Source organism: Fukomys damarensis, unplaced genomic scaffold (assembly GCF_012274545.1).
Source record: "Fukomys damarensis isolate Sample0158 unplaced genomic scaffold, DMR_v1.0_HiC HiC_scaffold_39, whole genome shotgun sequence".
NCBI classification, from domain to species: domain Eukaryota; kingdom Metazoa; phylum Chordata; class Mammalia; order Rodentia; family Bathyergidae; genus Fukomys; species Fukomys damarensis.
The window spans coordinates 79,186,114-79,202,097 of record NW_022900951.1 but is presented as its reverse complement, the minus strand read 5'-3'; the positions used below and the strand labels follow the sequence as shown (position 1 = coordinate 79,202,097).

At 40.4% G+C, this 15,984-nt stretch overlaps 1 protein-coding gene across 4 annotated transcripts; it reads left to right on the top strand.

Annotated features, from left to right (window-relative positions):
• Positions 1-9,115: 9,115 nt before the first annotated feature.
• On the top strand, positions 9,116-13,619 carry Armcx2 (armadillo repeat containing X-linked 2). 4 transcript variants are annotated; one of them, XM_010629769.3, is made up of 5 exons: positions 9,116-9,221; positions 9,825-9,896; positions 10,399-10,574; positions 10,768-10,833; positions 11,159-13,619. In XM_010629769.3, the coding sequence occupies exon 5, from the start codon at positions 11,280-11,282 to the stop codon at positions 13,236-13,238; it is 1,959 nt and encodes a 652-aa protein (XP_010628071.1). In that variant the 5' UTR covers positions 9,116-9,221; positions 9,825-9,896; positions 10,399-10,574; positions 10,768-10,833; positions 11,159-11,279; the 3' UTR covers positions 13,239-13,619. The 4 variants fall into 4 exon arrangements, with proteins under 4 accessions (XP_010628071.1, XP_010628073.1, XP_010628072.1 ...); XM_010629771.3 differs by lacking the exon at positions 9,825-9,896; XM_010629770.3 differs by lacking the exon at positions 10,399-10,574.
• Positions 13,620-15,984: the final 2,365 nt, after the last annotated feature.

The following is a 15,984-nucleotide window of genomic DNA, read 5'->3' as shown; positions in this document are numbered from 1 at the left end:
AAAAAAAAAAAAAAAAAAAAAAAAAAAAAAAAGGAAAGAGAAAGAAGCAAGCACAAATATTGAAAAGAAAGAAATGAAAAATACAGATTCCAAAAAATTGCAGTATGTACCTAGACAAATCAAAAGTATCACCTGAAAACTACTAAAGTTATTAATACAGACCACAAAGCTTGGCAGATATAAAACAAATATAGAATATTAGAACATTTTCTTTTAAACAGAAAATGGCCTTTCAGAAAGTGTTATTTGAAGAAATAATCATTATGTATATTAAAAGGAAGAAATAGCAGGATCTCAGGCAGAAGCCTGCATGAACCAGAGCAGCATGGTTGCAAGCAGGTCTTAGCCAGGGCCTGGCTCAACCCCAGCAGCTCAGACCCACAGACCCAGACAAAGGCATGCCTGAAAAAGAGCTGCACTGGTGCACAAGCAATAGGCAGAGGCCTGCCCAGATACCATTCGTTGGTAAATGCATGCAGATCCCAACCCAAAGCTAGCTCAGACACCAATGACTGGGGTTCACAGCCCTCAGCCAAAGGCCCTCCCAGACAACAGCTATGTAGAGGGGCAGGCCCTAGCCAGAGGCATGCCCACCATTCCAAGTGAGCACAGCCCCCAGCCAGGATGACAGGGCAGCCCAGGGATACAGAAGGACACAATTCTGAACACAGCAATTTGTGCAGGGGAGAGCAGCAGAGAAAAGTCCCCTCAGTGGCTTGCTGAGAATTGAAAACCACTGGGTGAGCAAAAGTCACCTCAACAAAGGCACAGCAGGCTGCATTTTTTGAAATGAGCAGACACCTAAGCAAGTCTCAATACCATACTTCCAGATTACCTAAGGCAACCCCAAAGGGAAACAAGATGGAACAATCTAAAATTCAACAACCTGGACTCCCTGAACTAACAGCCTAAAAGGACCTGGAAAAAACAAAATCAGAAATAATTTCTCAGATAACAACAGACAATGGGTCCGTATGCAAGACATGACTAATAAATCTAGAGCAGACACAGACAAAAAACAAACAAACAAACAAACAAACAAAAACAGAGGAGTTGAGAAACATGGTGGAATCCAGAATCCCAATATAGGAAACAAATGGAATCCATAAAACAGATGCAAAGAGATTTCCAGAAGATTAAAAACATCATTGAAAGTTTACACAACAGAATGAGCCAATGTGAGAACAGAATTTGAGAAATAGAACAAGGATTGCAATGAGTGAGCAGGAAAAGAAAAAAATTCTTAAAAATAGTAAGAACCATGAGAAATCAATCCAGCAGCTGCTAGAAGATGGAAAGATGAATAACATAAGGCTGATTGGAGTCAATAAAGAAACAGGAAAAGTGTGCAAAGGACATTAAAAAACTGTTCACAGAAGTAATGACAGAAAACTTCCCAAGTAGGGGAAAAGAATTTGACTTACAGATAAATGAGACATATAGGACTCCAATGAGCCATGATAAAAAAGAGTCTATGCCTAGGCATATAATAGTTAAAATTCCAGAACCCCCCAAAAAAAGTACAAAATTCTACAAGCAGTTAGAGGAAAATAAATAAATCACATACAAAGGAAAGCCAATCAGAATCACAGGAAACTTCTCAATGCAAACCCTCAAGTCAAAAAAATTCTGGAGTGAAATATTTCAAGGTGGCAAGGGAAACAACCTCCAACTCAGGTGGATGCAACCTGCAAAACTATCTTTCAAAATTGATGCAGAAATATTATACTTTCATGACAAAGAGCACTTGAGGAACTTCAAGAATACCAAACCCACACTCCAAGAATATTAAACAATATCCTACAAAAAGACAATGAGGAGCACAACCCCAGGAAGCCCAGCAGAAAGAATCCATCAGGCATGACAAGAAATTAAAGGCAAAGGGGCAGATTCCAACAAATGCAAAAGTCATGACAAGGATAAGCCAATATATATCAGTTATAACCATCAATGCTAGTGATCTCAGTGCACCAATAAAAAGAAATAGACTGGCAGAATGGGTCAGGAACCAATATTCAACAATATACTACATTCAAGAAACATACTTAATTCAAAAAGAAACTCATATACTGAACTTTAGAGTGAAAAACAATATTCCATGTGTCAGGAACCTGAAAAAAGCAGGAGTAGCTATCATTTTGGTAGATCAAGTGGATTTCAAACCAACAGTGATTAAGAGAGACAAAGAAGGATGATAAGTCCTTGTAAAGGGAACAATCCAAGAGCAAAACATGACAATAAAAAATATATATGCACAAAATATGAGTATGCTCAACTATATAAAACAAACACTAACTGACACGAAAAATCAAATAAGCACTAAAACAGTAGTGATGGGGGACCTCAATACCCCACTGTCACAAATACATAGATCAACAAGACAGAAAATAAACAACAAAATACTAGAACTCAATCACACTTGAACAAATGTATTTAACAGATGTTTACTGAGTGTTCCACACCACAAAATCAGAACACATAATCTTTTCAGCTGCACATGGGTCATTCTCCAAAATAGACCACATACGTACTCACAGAAAATGTTAAATACAAAGCAATTGAAGTTATCCCCTGTATATTATCAGACTATAGTGTGATGAAATTGGAGACCAACAGCAAAGCAAACCATAAGAATTTCATAAACACATGGAAATGAACAACATATTTCTGAATAACCAATGGGTCACAGAGGAAATTAAAGAAGAAATTAGACAGTTTCTACAACTCAATAACAGTGTTGATACAACATATCAGAATCAATATGGGACACAATAAAAGCAGTCTTATGAGGGAAATTCATAGCAGTGAATACTTATATTAGGGAAACAGAGCAGACTCAAATAAACAACATGATGATCAACCTCAAGTGTCTAGGAAAGAAAGAGCAGGACAACTCCAAAACTCATAAGAGGAAGGAAATTATAAAGATCAGAGCAGAAATCAATGCAATGGAGACTAAGGGAATGATACAAAAAATCAATGAAGCAAAGAGTTGGTTCTTTGAAAGAATAAACAAAATTGACAACCCTTAGCCAACCTTGTAAAAAAAAAAGGAAAGGCCCAAATCCATGAGAATAGGAATGAAAAAGGTGAAATGACAACCTACCCAGAAGAAATCCAGAGGATCATCAGTACCTACTTCAAGAACCTATATGCCAATAAGATGAAAAATACAGAAAAAACAGACAGATTCCTAGACATGAATGAATTACCATTGAGGAAGACCTAAACATTTGAAACAACTCAATATCATCAACAAAATTGAAAAAGTAATTAAAAACTCACCAACTAAGAAATTCCTGAACCTGAATGGCTTCACTGCTGAAATCTTTAAAGCATTTAATGAAAAACTATAGCCCCTACTGTTTAAACTATTCAATGAAATTGAAAAGGAAGCAATACTCCCAAATTCCTCCTGGAAGCAAGTATCACCTTGATCCCCACAGCAGAGAAAGACCCAAATAGAAAAAGAGAACTATAGGCCAGTCTCAATAATAAACATAGACCCAAAAATCTTTCATAAGATACTGGCCAATAGAATGCAGATGATGATCAAGAAGATCATACACCCTGACCCAGTGGAATTCATCCCAGGGATGTAGGGATGGTTCAACAAAAGCAAATCAATAAATATAATGCACTATATTAATAGAGCCAAGGACAAAAACAATATAATCATCTCAATAGGTACAGCAAAAGCATAAAAAAAATCTGACATGCATTCATGATAAAAAGGGCCTACAAAAAATTGGAATAAACTGTCTCTACTTCAACCTGATAAAAGCCATCTATGAAAAACCAACAGCCAATGTCATTCTAAATGGTCAAAAACTGAAATCCTTCACACTAAAATCAGGAACAACACAAGGAGGTCCACTATCACCACTCCTGTTCAATATAGTTTTGGAAACATTAGCCACAGCAATTAGACAAGAGAAAGAAATAAAATGAATAAACATAGGAAAAGAAGAAGTCAGACTGTCATTATTTTCAGATGACATCATACTCTATATAGAAGATCCCAAGAACTCCACCAACAGTCGTCTAGACTTAGTAAAAATAAATTATTTAGATTAGCTGGTTACAAGGTCAACACACAAAAATCAACAGCCTTCCTGTACATGACCAACAGAGTCATTGAAAAAGGAACTGGAGAAACAACTCCTTTCACAATAGCATCCCCCAAAAAATGAAATACCTAGGAACCAACCTAATGAAAGAAATCAAAGATTTCTACTCTGAAAACTATAGCACTCTGATAAAAGACATCAAAGAGGATATCATAAAATAGAAAAACATCCCTTGCTCCTGGGTAGGTGAAAATGGCCATACTTCCAAAACTGCTATATAGATTCAATGCAATCCCAATTGAAACTCCAGCATCATACTTCACAGACCTTGAGAAAACAATCTAAAAATTCATTTGGAATAAGAAGTGCCCTGGAATAGCAAAGCCAACAAAGACAAGGTAGAGGGTATCACAATCCCCAATTTGAAACTATACTACAAAGCTACTGTGGTAAAAACAGCCTGGTACTGGCAAAGAAATAGACCTGAGGATCAATAGAATAGATTAGAAGGTGATGGTCTCTTTAATAAATGGTGCTTGAAAAATTGGGTTTCAACTTTCCAAAGATTAAAACTAGACCTATATCTCTCAACTTGCACTAAATTAAAATTGAAATGGATTAAAGGTCTAAATATTAAAACAGAAACATGAAACTAATTGGAAGATAGCTTATGTAGAACTCTTGAAGACATTAGTGTAGGAAAAGATTTCACAAACAAAATCTCAGTCACACGTGAACTAGAGTGAAGAATCAACAAGTGGGATCTTCTTATTAAAAAGCTTCTGCACAGCAAGACAAACCACCAATAGTGTGATGAGACAGCCCACAATGTGGGAAAAATTTTTACTGGCTGTTCCTCAGACAAAGGTCTAATTTCTAGAATAGGTAAAGACTTTTAAAACATCAAACCTTCAAAATTTAAAGACCCAATCTAAAAATGGGCATCTGAAATGAACAGACATTTCTCAGACAAAGAAGTAAAGGCAGCAAGTAAATATATGAAAAAGTATTAAACATCACTGGTCATTCGAGAGATGCAGATGAAAACAACACTGAGATTCCGCCTCACCCCACACTGAATGGCTGCTATCAAGAAATTGACCAATGACAAATGTTGGTGGGGTTCTGGGGAGAAAGAATCCCTTCTCCATTGTTGGCGGGAGTGCAGACTGGTGCAACCACTATGGAGATACCTCAAAGAGCTGGGACTAGAGGTTCCATTTGACCCAGCTATCCCCTTGCTGGGTATCTTTCCAAAAGAATTAAAAGAATCATACCACAGCGATAAATGCACACCCATTTTTTTAGCAGCACAGTTTGTAATAGCTAAAACTTGGAAATAGCCCATTTGCCCATCAGTTGGAAACTGGATAAAGAAGATGCAGTTTTTCTATAAAATGGAATACTACTCAGCCATAAAGAATGAGAAATTAGATTCATTCATAGGAAAATGGATACATATTGAGGATATACTACTAAGTGAAATAAATAATTCACATATGTGTAAACACCGAATAGCTTCTCTGGTGTGAATAAACTATAATAGTACATAAGATCCTAATCAGATAATTGACAATGTGCAATAGGAAAAAAGGGGCTAAAGGTGTAGGAAAAGTGGGAACAATAGGGGAAAGGAAATAAAGGAAAGGAAAATAATAGGATAAAATGAAAAAATGGAGATAATGTGTTTGTAAATGGGGAGGGGAGGGGGGTGAAGGGAGGGCAGGGACAAGGGGAAAAAATGAGAACCAAGACCTGTCATGTAAAGGTACACGATCCCAATGATGAATGTAAGTGTACTGTGTACCTAAAATGTACCAATAAACTCAATGAGAGAGAGAGAAAAAAAGGAAATGTGGGGTTTTTTTTTATAAAATGAAGTACTATTCAGCTGTAAAGAATGAGAAACTGGACACATTTATAGCTAAACAGATGCACACTGAGACCATAATCTTAATTTAAATAAATAGGACATGCATGTGTAGGTACCAAATAGTTTCTCTGATGTGAAAAACTGAAAGTGTAAATAAGGACTAAAAGGTATAATAGATAATGGTAAATAGGAAGAGAAGGTGCAAAGAAGAAGGAGAAGTGGAAGGGGTAGGGGAAAGGAAAGAAGGGAGTGCAATTAATATGAGAAAATGAAACAATAAAAACAAAGCCTTTGTAAATGGAAAGGGGTCGAGGGCTTGAAGGGAGTGCAGGGGAATGGGGAAAAAAGAATCAAGATAGATTATGTAAAATGAAAAACTGGAAATAAAGTGTAAATGGGGAGGGGAAGAGGGGGTGAAGGGAGGGCGGGGACAAGGAGAAAAAATGAGAACCAAGACCTGTCATGTAGAGGTTCAAGATCCCAATGATGAATGTAACTGTACTATACACCTATAATGTACCAGTAAACTCAATGAGGAAAAAAAATGATAGATTATGTAAAGGCAAAAATCTCCAATGATGAATGTCATTGTATTGTATAACTAAAGTGTACCAATAGAATTAATTTTTGAAAAGAAATAGCATTTCAGCCACAAAGACTACTTTAAATACCTAAGAAAAACCTAGCAAGTAATATGAATTAGCTTCCCATAGAAATATACTAAATTTGATTACAAACATAAAATTAAAATGCAGCTATGCAAGGTTTCCATGCCATATTCCTGAAGAAAATTCTCAATTTTAAGATGTTAATGCTCACCAATTTAATCTGCTGATATACTGCAATTACAATACAAATCCCCATTCTTATATTTGTTATTGTTGGTCAATTTAGATCTTGATTAATAAACAGATGCTATGGCTGGTGCCTAGATGTCCCTTCCCAAACCCATACATTGTCATAGATGGGGAGTTTCAAATGTGGATTGCCTAGGATGTGTGGATGTAGATCATGGATATGATACTGGGTAAGGGTGTGGCTAATAGAAGCCCTACACTGGGTATGGGTGGGACCAATCAATATGCTTGTAGCCTGGGTGGAATATAAAGGGACAAAAAGAAGAGAAGCCTATTGTTGCTGCTCACTGCTTTGGCTGCTGGTTGCCTTCCTGACTGCCTGATCACGGACTGTTTTTCCTCTGTGATGCTTGTCTGCCCCATCACCCTGCTTTGGAACCAGCCAATTATGACTGAGACTTCAACAAACTGTGAGCTGAAATAAACCCTTCCTTCTTTAACTTTCGGTGTTGAGAATTTTTGTCTCAGCAATGAGAAAAGTAACTAAGACAAGCATGTATTTGCTTACTAATGTGCACATAAAAAGAATGTTGTAAATCTTTAGCAGTGGCTAGGATAGCAAAGATGGGAAAAGTTTCTTTCCTTGTTTAACTTATATAATTCCTTATAGTTTGAAAATTTTTTGCAGTGCTAGGGATTTAAACCAATACTTTTGCACACGCACTTGCCACACTTAAAATCACAAACAAAATCTTGTGAGCTAATACAGTTTCAAATGGTCCAGAGTTGGACCTATGAGAATACCTACTCTCAGTCAATTAATGTGTTCTGTGGGGATTTTTTGGGGGGCCTGGGCATGTATTTGGCTGAGAGGGGAACCGAAGTAGATGGAGACTGAAAGGCAGTGACCTTGCAACAAGGTTAGCCTGTTCCTCGGTGACCTATAGTTAGAGGCCAAAAGTCAGAGGTCCATCAGGCTGCACCTCAGGCCAGGTGGTAGTAGTACACAGTGTTAGGAGTAACTTTCATCAGGTCACTTGAATGAATGACAGACAATAACCAGGCCTAGGAACTTCCCCCAGCCATCATTTTTTCAGACTTCATGAAAATCCTCAGCTGTAATGGCAGGTGGAAACGGTTATCTGTTCTATATATCACTCAGTTGTACTTACGGGAATCTGAGGTAGGATAGGGGCCAAATGTATTAATTCAGGTCACCACCTTGGCTACCTGTCCGTGTATATATTTAGAGTAAGCAACAGATTCAGGTATCTGAATGCAAAGGATAAAAGACTCTGGAACACGGAAGGCATGGGAAGACAGCACTTTCCACCTCTCTAGACAGCGTAGGGAGAATCTGAGCACCCAGCACTCTTCAGTTCCTTAGTTGCCTCAGCTTTTCACCTCTTCTTTTTACCAACAGCTGAATGACTACACTAGAATCGTATTCAGGAACAGGTGTTCAAATCTATCATGGTTACAGCCATCAAATTGGAGGAGGTTCACACAGAATTTAGCATTGCTTTGGAAATGCTAAATAAATATGCTTCTTTAGAAGGACAAGATCATGTATTTGTTCAGCTTAAAAGCTGTCCCAGAAGTAGAAAAAGTCTCACATTGTTTTTCCAAAACAAATAAGATTGGATAACTTAACATCTATCCATGAATCAATTTACAGATCCTATGAAAATATGATAATCTTATTACAAGAAATATTTTAGGTGTTCAAATACCTTAGCATGTTCTGATAACTATTTCTTAGGTGGTAAATAGAATTCACTTTGATGTGGCAAAAATTAACCACAATTAATAATGCCTTACAATGGAAATGAAAAAAATTTTTAGAAAGCATCCCCATTTTTTGTTGCTGTTTCCTACTCTGAAATCTTGTTTTATTGGGTTTTTACTTTAAAAATCAAGCATGATATTGGCTTTTTTAACAGATCAAGAATATTCATTTAGTACAGACTATATTCCTTGTCTCCTTTCTGACACTCCCCCCCCTTATCTATATTGGAGTAGAGACTCTGTTTTAAGGGTGATGATAGCCACTAGGTTGGAGGTGGAGCCAGGATGTGTCCAGTACCCCAGGAAAAGATGAGACAATTCCCCGATTAAAATATAATAAAATTTCAGCTCTCCCAAAAGATACAGGGTCTCCTCAGTAACCAGAAAAAAGGGACTACTTTTTAACCTCTAAAACTACAAAAGCAGAAGAATGAGTGACAGGACCTGATGTGTTGGGGTGAGGTGGGAGTGGGGATAAAGGAAGGGGCTCATACTCTTGGTAGGAGTAGAAACTGAGGATCCAAGCTTACTGGCGAGGAGCCCCTCACGTGACTAGGAGCTGACGTGGGCAAAAATACTTAAAGCCCTGACCGCCGTCCCCAGCCCTCCTCTGGGTACCAACTCTATTGCGCGGCGCACAGCCGCTCATTTAACCCAGGCAAGGAGGAGGAGAAGGCGAAAATTTCCCGGCAGGTTGGTATGAGGGTGGTCAGCGCCTGGGATCCCTAAGTAGGAATAGCCTAGGGATACCGGAGTCCGAGGCTGCGGGCTCCTCCGCCTTTCCTCCTGGGGCCGCCTTTCCAGACCCTGGGCTCTCAGACGCAGTTCATTTTGGTGGCGGCAGGAAGAGGGGGAGGGGGGACGAAAACACTGAGCCTGAGCGGAATTTGCTTATGGTCCTCCCAGCCGGTGTTTTTTTTTTGGGGGGGGGAGGTGTTTTTTTTTGGGGGGGGGTTGACACTCAGGCCCGCACTCCACATCCAGTCCTGCTTTGAGAGGGGGAGGGAAGAGAAATAAACCTGGCAGCGCATACAAGGCCACAGGGGAGGTTGGGAACCGCTGATCCCAGGGGCATGGAATTTTGAAACAAACCAGACCGTTCGCTCCCGCCCTTACTTTGCATACCCCTCCCTACCACCGACGGTGCATCCCCTCCCCCAGACCTCTGTCATTTGGGGGGGTGGGAACGGGTTTGCCAGCCTTTATAGGAGAGGTGGTGGGTTTGGCGCTCTCTGGGCTTCTCGAGAGAGAGAACGCTGACAGGATCTGGTACTAAACCGTAGTGTTAATTCCCAGACTACTTTCCAGACACCTCCGATCCACCCAGCCCTTCATCTTCGTCTTTTCTATCCTGGAAAAGGAATTCGGGTATGCAGGGAGGGAGAAATGGCGGTTATCAGAGGTTTGGTGTGGGGAGTGGGAGGCGGAGCCCATAGTGAAGAAATCATGGAAAATCTCGACCCTGAAACCGAGAAGATACGATGTTGATGCAGGCCAATGTGAGGCCTCGGGGCTAGAGAGTGAAAAACGGTTGACTATGGTGGGGAACACTAAACTGTCTGGCAAGAATCCCCCGTACCCCTTCCCATCCAGCTTTCCCCGCACCCTCGCCTCACACCCCGCCCTCAGTTCTGGGCAAGAGAAGGGGTGGGGCAGTGCATCTGGGAGAAATGGCGGCTGGGGGCGGGGCAAAGTGGAAAGAGGGATGACATGGGAGGAGTGAGAACAGAATAAACTGGGAGGTAGACCTCCTTTGATATCCTTGTGAGTGAACACTAAAAGACAAGTACTGGGATGCTTATCCTGGATGCTCATTTATCTACTGAGCACTCAGTCTCCAATGTCTGCAGTCTATTTGTCTGCCCTTCAGTCTGTCCTTAGCATGAAGCTGTAATTGAACTAAAGGGAGGAGAAACGGCCTTGAATCCTTGGAGATCAGTGTTAAAGTTGGAAACTGGATTGCTGTCTTGGGACCCCTGCTGTGGATGTGACAGAAACCAGAGCACAGTCTAGGACCAAAAGCTGCTTCTCCTGCATCTTCCTATGGTCTGACTTATTTGGTGCTGGGAAATGGATGTGTCATATACCTTATTAGTTAATTGTTTGAGCAGTTAGGAAGTGGGAGGAAAAGAGGAACCCTGACAAGGAGAAACTGTACACCCAAAAGTGCCAGTCAGGAAACAAACCAGAATCTGTTTTCCAACAGCTCACAAACTCACTTTCTGTGTTCTGTCCTCAGGTCTTTTTTGCTGTGTGAAACTGCAGGTGCTGTGGAAAAGAGCAAACTTCCTGATCCCAGAAGTTGGTACGTGCATAAGCACCATATAGGGACCTTTGGGAGGGTGGATATGGTGGAGGGACCTGAGAACTGAACATGAGATTTCCCATCACCACTAGCTTTCCATACTCTCATCTCTCCCACTTAAGGGAGAAAATTATAGGTTTTACCGCTGAGAGTGCAAGTGGGGGTCTATTAAATCTCTAAGTCAGCATATGTAATAACTGTGCTCCCGTTTCTGGGTGCTAGCCCACTAGCTAGGCCCTGTGTCCCCCTACTCTTCTCTAAGTAAGCCTCATTAAACACAAAGTGAGCCAGTACCCTAAACCTCATTTCTAACATTTATTCCTAGGTCTCGCTCTGTTGACAGTTTGGCAGAATTTGAAAGCCTGAATCCTCGCCTTGACGTGCATTCATCTTATTCAGGCAAGCTAGTTCTGTGCCCTGGATCAGAGAATCACCCCAGCTGCACCATGAGCCGTGTTCGGGATGCTGGCTGTGTAGCAGCAGGGATAGTGATCGGAGCTGGTGCCTGGTACTGTGTCTACAAATACACCAGGGGAAGAGACCAGAAGAAGAGGAGATTGGCCAAGCCCAAGAACCGGGCTGTGGCTGGGACTGGAGCCAGGGCTAGAGCTGGGCTGAGGGCTGGATTCACATTCGACCTTGGGCCAGGATTCAGTCCCCCAACCACAGTCTATGCTGCGACAGAGGACAAGGCCAAAGATGAAGCCCCTGCTCTCGACATGGCTGGGGCTGAGACAGTCGTCCCAGCTTTATCCAGCACTGAGTCTCAGAGTGAGGCAGAAAGTCTGGCCCAGGAGGCAGATGGAGTAGGAATTGGGTCTAATACTGAATTAGTAACAGAGGTTGCAGTGACCTCTGTAATGGCACAACCTCTAGGGGTGGCAGAAGCTCCCATAGCTCTAGAAGGTTCTGCAGTGGCAGAGGTTCCCAAAATAGCAGAAGCTCCCAGCACAGCAGAGGCTCCCAGGGCAACAGTGCCTCCAGGGGTAGAAATGCCTCCCAAGGCAGCAATGTCTCCCGGGGCAGTAGTGCCTCCCAGGGCAGTAGTGTTGCCTCCTGGGACAGCAGTGTCTACTAAGGCACCAGCAGCCACAGAAACTATGGAAGCTCCTGCAGTGACAGCACCCACTGAGGTGGCAGAGGGTCCTGGAATGACAACAGTTGGACAGGCAGCAGAGGCTCCTGTGTCCACACCTGCTGGGGCAGCAATAACTGCCAGGGCTGCAGAGGTCCCTGGGACTTCAGAGTCTACTAGAGCAGCAGCAGCAGTTGCCAGGAAGGCAACCCCTGGAGCTCACACTGGGGCTATACCTAAGGCTGGATCAGCCACCGGAGCTGTACCTAAAGGTGGGGCCAAGGGTGGAAACAGGTCTCGGACTGGAGGCAAGGGCAAGAGCAAGAAAAGCAAGGCTGAAGTAGACGAATTGGGGATGGGCTTTCGCCCTGGTGATGGAGCTGCAGCAGCTGCTGCAGCCTCTGCTAATGGGGGACATGCTTTCCTAGCAGAAGTCCCTGATTCTGAGGAAGGGGAGTCTGGGTGGACTGACACAGAGTCAGATTCAGACTCTGAACCTGAGACCCAATGCAGAGGGAGAGGAAAAAAAACAATTGCCATGCAAAAGCGCCCCTTTCCTTATGAAATTGATGAGATTCTGGGTGTGCGAGATCTCAGGAAGGTCCTTGCTTTGCTTCAAAAGTCGGATGATCCTTTCATCCAGCAGGTGGCTTTGCTCACTCTGAGCAACAATGCCAATTATTCATGCAATCAAGAGACAATTCGTAAATTGGGAGGCCTCCCGATTATTGCAAACATGATCAACAAAACTGATCCTCATATTAAGGAAAAAGCCTTGATGGCCATGAATAATCTGAGTGAAAATTATAAAAACCAGGGCTGGCTTCAGGTATACATGAATAAAGTGATGGATGATATCATGGCCTCCAACCTGAACTCTGCAGTACAGGTAGTAGGACTAAAATTTTTAACAAACATGACTATTACTAATGACTACCAGCACCTGCTTGTCAATTCCATTGCAAACTTTTTCCGTTTGTTATCTCAGGGAGGTGGAAAAATCAAAGTTGAGATTTTGAAAATACTTTCGAATTTTGCTGAAAATCCAGACATGCTAAAGAAACTTCTCAGTACCCAAGTGCCATCGTCATTTAGTTCCTTGTATAATTCTTATGTGGAATCAGAAATTCTTATTAATGCCCTTACTCTATTTGAGATTATCTATGACAACCTCAGAGCAGAAGTATACAACTACAGAGAATTCAACAAAGGTTCCCTTTTTTACTTGTGCACTGCATCTGGAGTGTGTGTTAAGAAAATTCGCGCTTTGGCAAATCATCATGATCTCCTGGTGAAAGTGAAAGTTATAAAATTAGTGAACAAGTTCTGATTACTATACACTCTCAAAAGATGAAATTTCTTAGTTTCCTGGCCTGGAAATATGGAAAATTTAAAGTTACTGCATTTTCATTTGCTTATTTGGTAAAGAGGTACTTTCAGCTGCCGGTTTTGAATAATGAATCTTCCAGAGTGATGTTATCTGTGACAGTCACCAGCTTTAAGCTAAACTGTCTCATGAATACCAAATAGTCCTCTTGTACTGAAAATACATTGTGACTTTAATCATGCTGCTTGGATGGAGTATTTTTACTGGTTCCTCTGTGAATTGACAGCATACCTGTCCATTATAAATGGCCTACTCTGCTATTATTTGTTTTGACTTGAATTTATCCACCAAAGACTTCATTCGTGTATCATCAATAAAATTGAATGTTTCAAATTTTTTTAAATATTCTTATTTTTGAGCTTAAAATCCTGAACAAATAAGGTCATAAATACCAGTACCCATATGTGTTGTTGTCAAATATTTGGCATCTGGCTAACTGAAGCAGAGCTTCATTGAAGAAGGGCATGCTTGATACGGGCCTCAAGGCCAGTCGGCTGGGGGGAATGATTGAAAGAAAGGCATGAATGTGGGAAATATGTGGCCATGATAGAAAATCAGCTTGCCTAGAATGGAATCTGTGAGGAGAGATAAAGGTGGTACTTTAAGGTAAAGAATTCTAAGGAAGATTGTGAGTTCCAAGCTGAGATACGGAAACGCTATCCTGCCGTATCCTATGTATGGGTCACTGGATATTTTTGACAAAAGGCAAAATAATCTGACAGCAATAAGTAAGGTGGATTAGGACTGGCATAGGGTTAGTGATAAGGACTGGTAGTGAGAACATTTCTTAGCAAAATAATAAATCAAGCAAGAGATGATGATTCATGAAATGGGGTGGTGGCTAAAGGAGCTGTTAGTGTATGTTGATTATAAGAAATTTACAAAAGCAAAAAACAGACAAAGAGCTGCCACTTTACACTTGATTATGGGTCCACAAAGTGAGAGGATTATGTGATCTGGTACAGATCCTGACAGGGAAGGGCCTTTTGGACATCTGTGAGGACTGCATAATCATAAAGTAGTTCCCATTTGGACTGAGGAAAAAAATTGTGTGGCTGAAAAAAAATGGCTCAGATCAGTGGTTGGATTCCTAGGACTAGAGGTCTAGGTTAACCTTTCTCTGGAAGAGGAGCACTGGTGAGGATTTTCGTGGGGCCCTCTTCCCCTCTCCTGATTTCATCTAAAAGCAAGGACACTGTGTCTTCCTTCTTCACCTCCTTGGTCCACCAAAGCAATCAAGAAAAAATGGGAAAGGTCCCTAAGATTTCACCATACCCAGCCTGCATTTCTGACAACTTTCACAAAATCATTTTTGTGCAAGTTCATGATAGGCTATGGCACGACTGAAATAGGGACTCGGAATGGGAGCATATAGAAAAGGAATAGATTGGCATTATGCATTGGTTGAACTTATCTAGAGGGCAATTGGGTAATATTCATTGTTTAAAACTTAGATTTTAAGTGTTCTAACCACAAAAAAATGGTAACTGTGTAAGGTGCTGAATGTTTTAAAAGTTCAATTTAACCACTAAATGATGTTTACATACATTAATTCATGTTTTGCCCCCAAAATCTATACAATATTTGTCAATTAAAAATACACCTTTGTGGGGCTGGTGATTTAGTTCAGTGGTTCCACTGCCTGCCTCGCAAGCGCAAGGACCCGAGTTCAATCCCCAGTACAAAAAAAAAAAAATACACCTTTGAAAACTTTGGTGTACTAATATAATGTCAAGGAAAGACATTCACCATATATAAGAGCCTATGGCATCAGTCAAAAATATCCATACAATATAAAACTACTTGAAATTCTTTCAGAAGTGTATTATGTACATCTCTGTGTGTATTTTTACATAAAATTGGGGGCATATTGTGGATCAGTGATTCTCAGTTGTAGCCCATGGACTATTGCAGGTCCCTAAAATTTAAGGTCAAAAGTACTTTTAAAACAACATTAATAGAATATTTGCTGTTTTTGCAAGGTTGACATTTACACTGGTGGTACAAAAGCAATGGTAAGTAAAACTGTTACACATCTTAATTTTTAAATGTTTAATAAAGCCTTTGTTCATAATATAATTATAAATTTTATTAGATCTTGATGCTTGGGTTCGCATCTTTTTAATAGTCTGTGTTATGAAGTAGAAAGTATGGGTCAAGAACTTGTGCTGCACATCTTAGGACAATAATTGTCTCTAAGGAAAATATTTGCACATCTATTTGAATTATGCACTGAATTAGCTATTCCTATATTGGAACACCATTTTTACTTAAAGAATGCCTGGCAGGGAAACTATAATTTAAACAACAAGTATATTTGCCAGACATTTTCTTGAAAATAAATTAAGTGGGGCTTCAAGGAAACAACTGACAGTATTTGTCACCAGCAGCAATATTTGAACATTCAGGTAAAATTAAAATTTTGGAAAACTTGCCCACACAACTGTAAAATTGAGAGCTTGTGATACTTGAATATTTTTCTAAAGAGATTAATGGTAATGATAATAATAGGAAGGCTTTTTAAAATTTTTCTTCTCCTAGGAAAAAATTAATGGAGAACTCTATGGCCTAATGTTGAAATATTCAGTTTTACTGTGACCATTGTAACCTATATGACCCTGAAGCCATGGCCATTTAAAAAAGAATACCATTGCTATGGTAACAACATGACACTAGTCACAAGATTTTT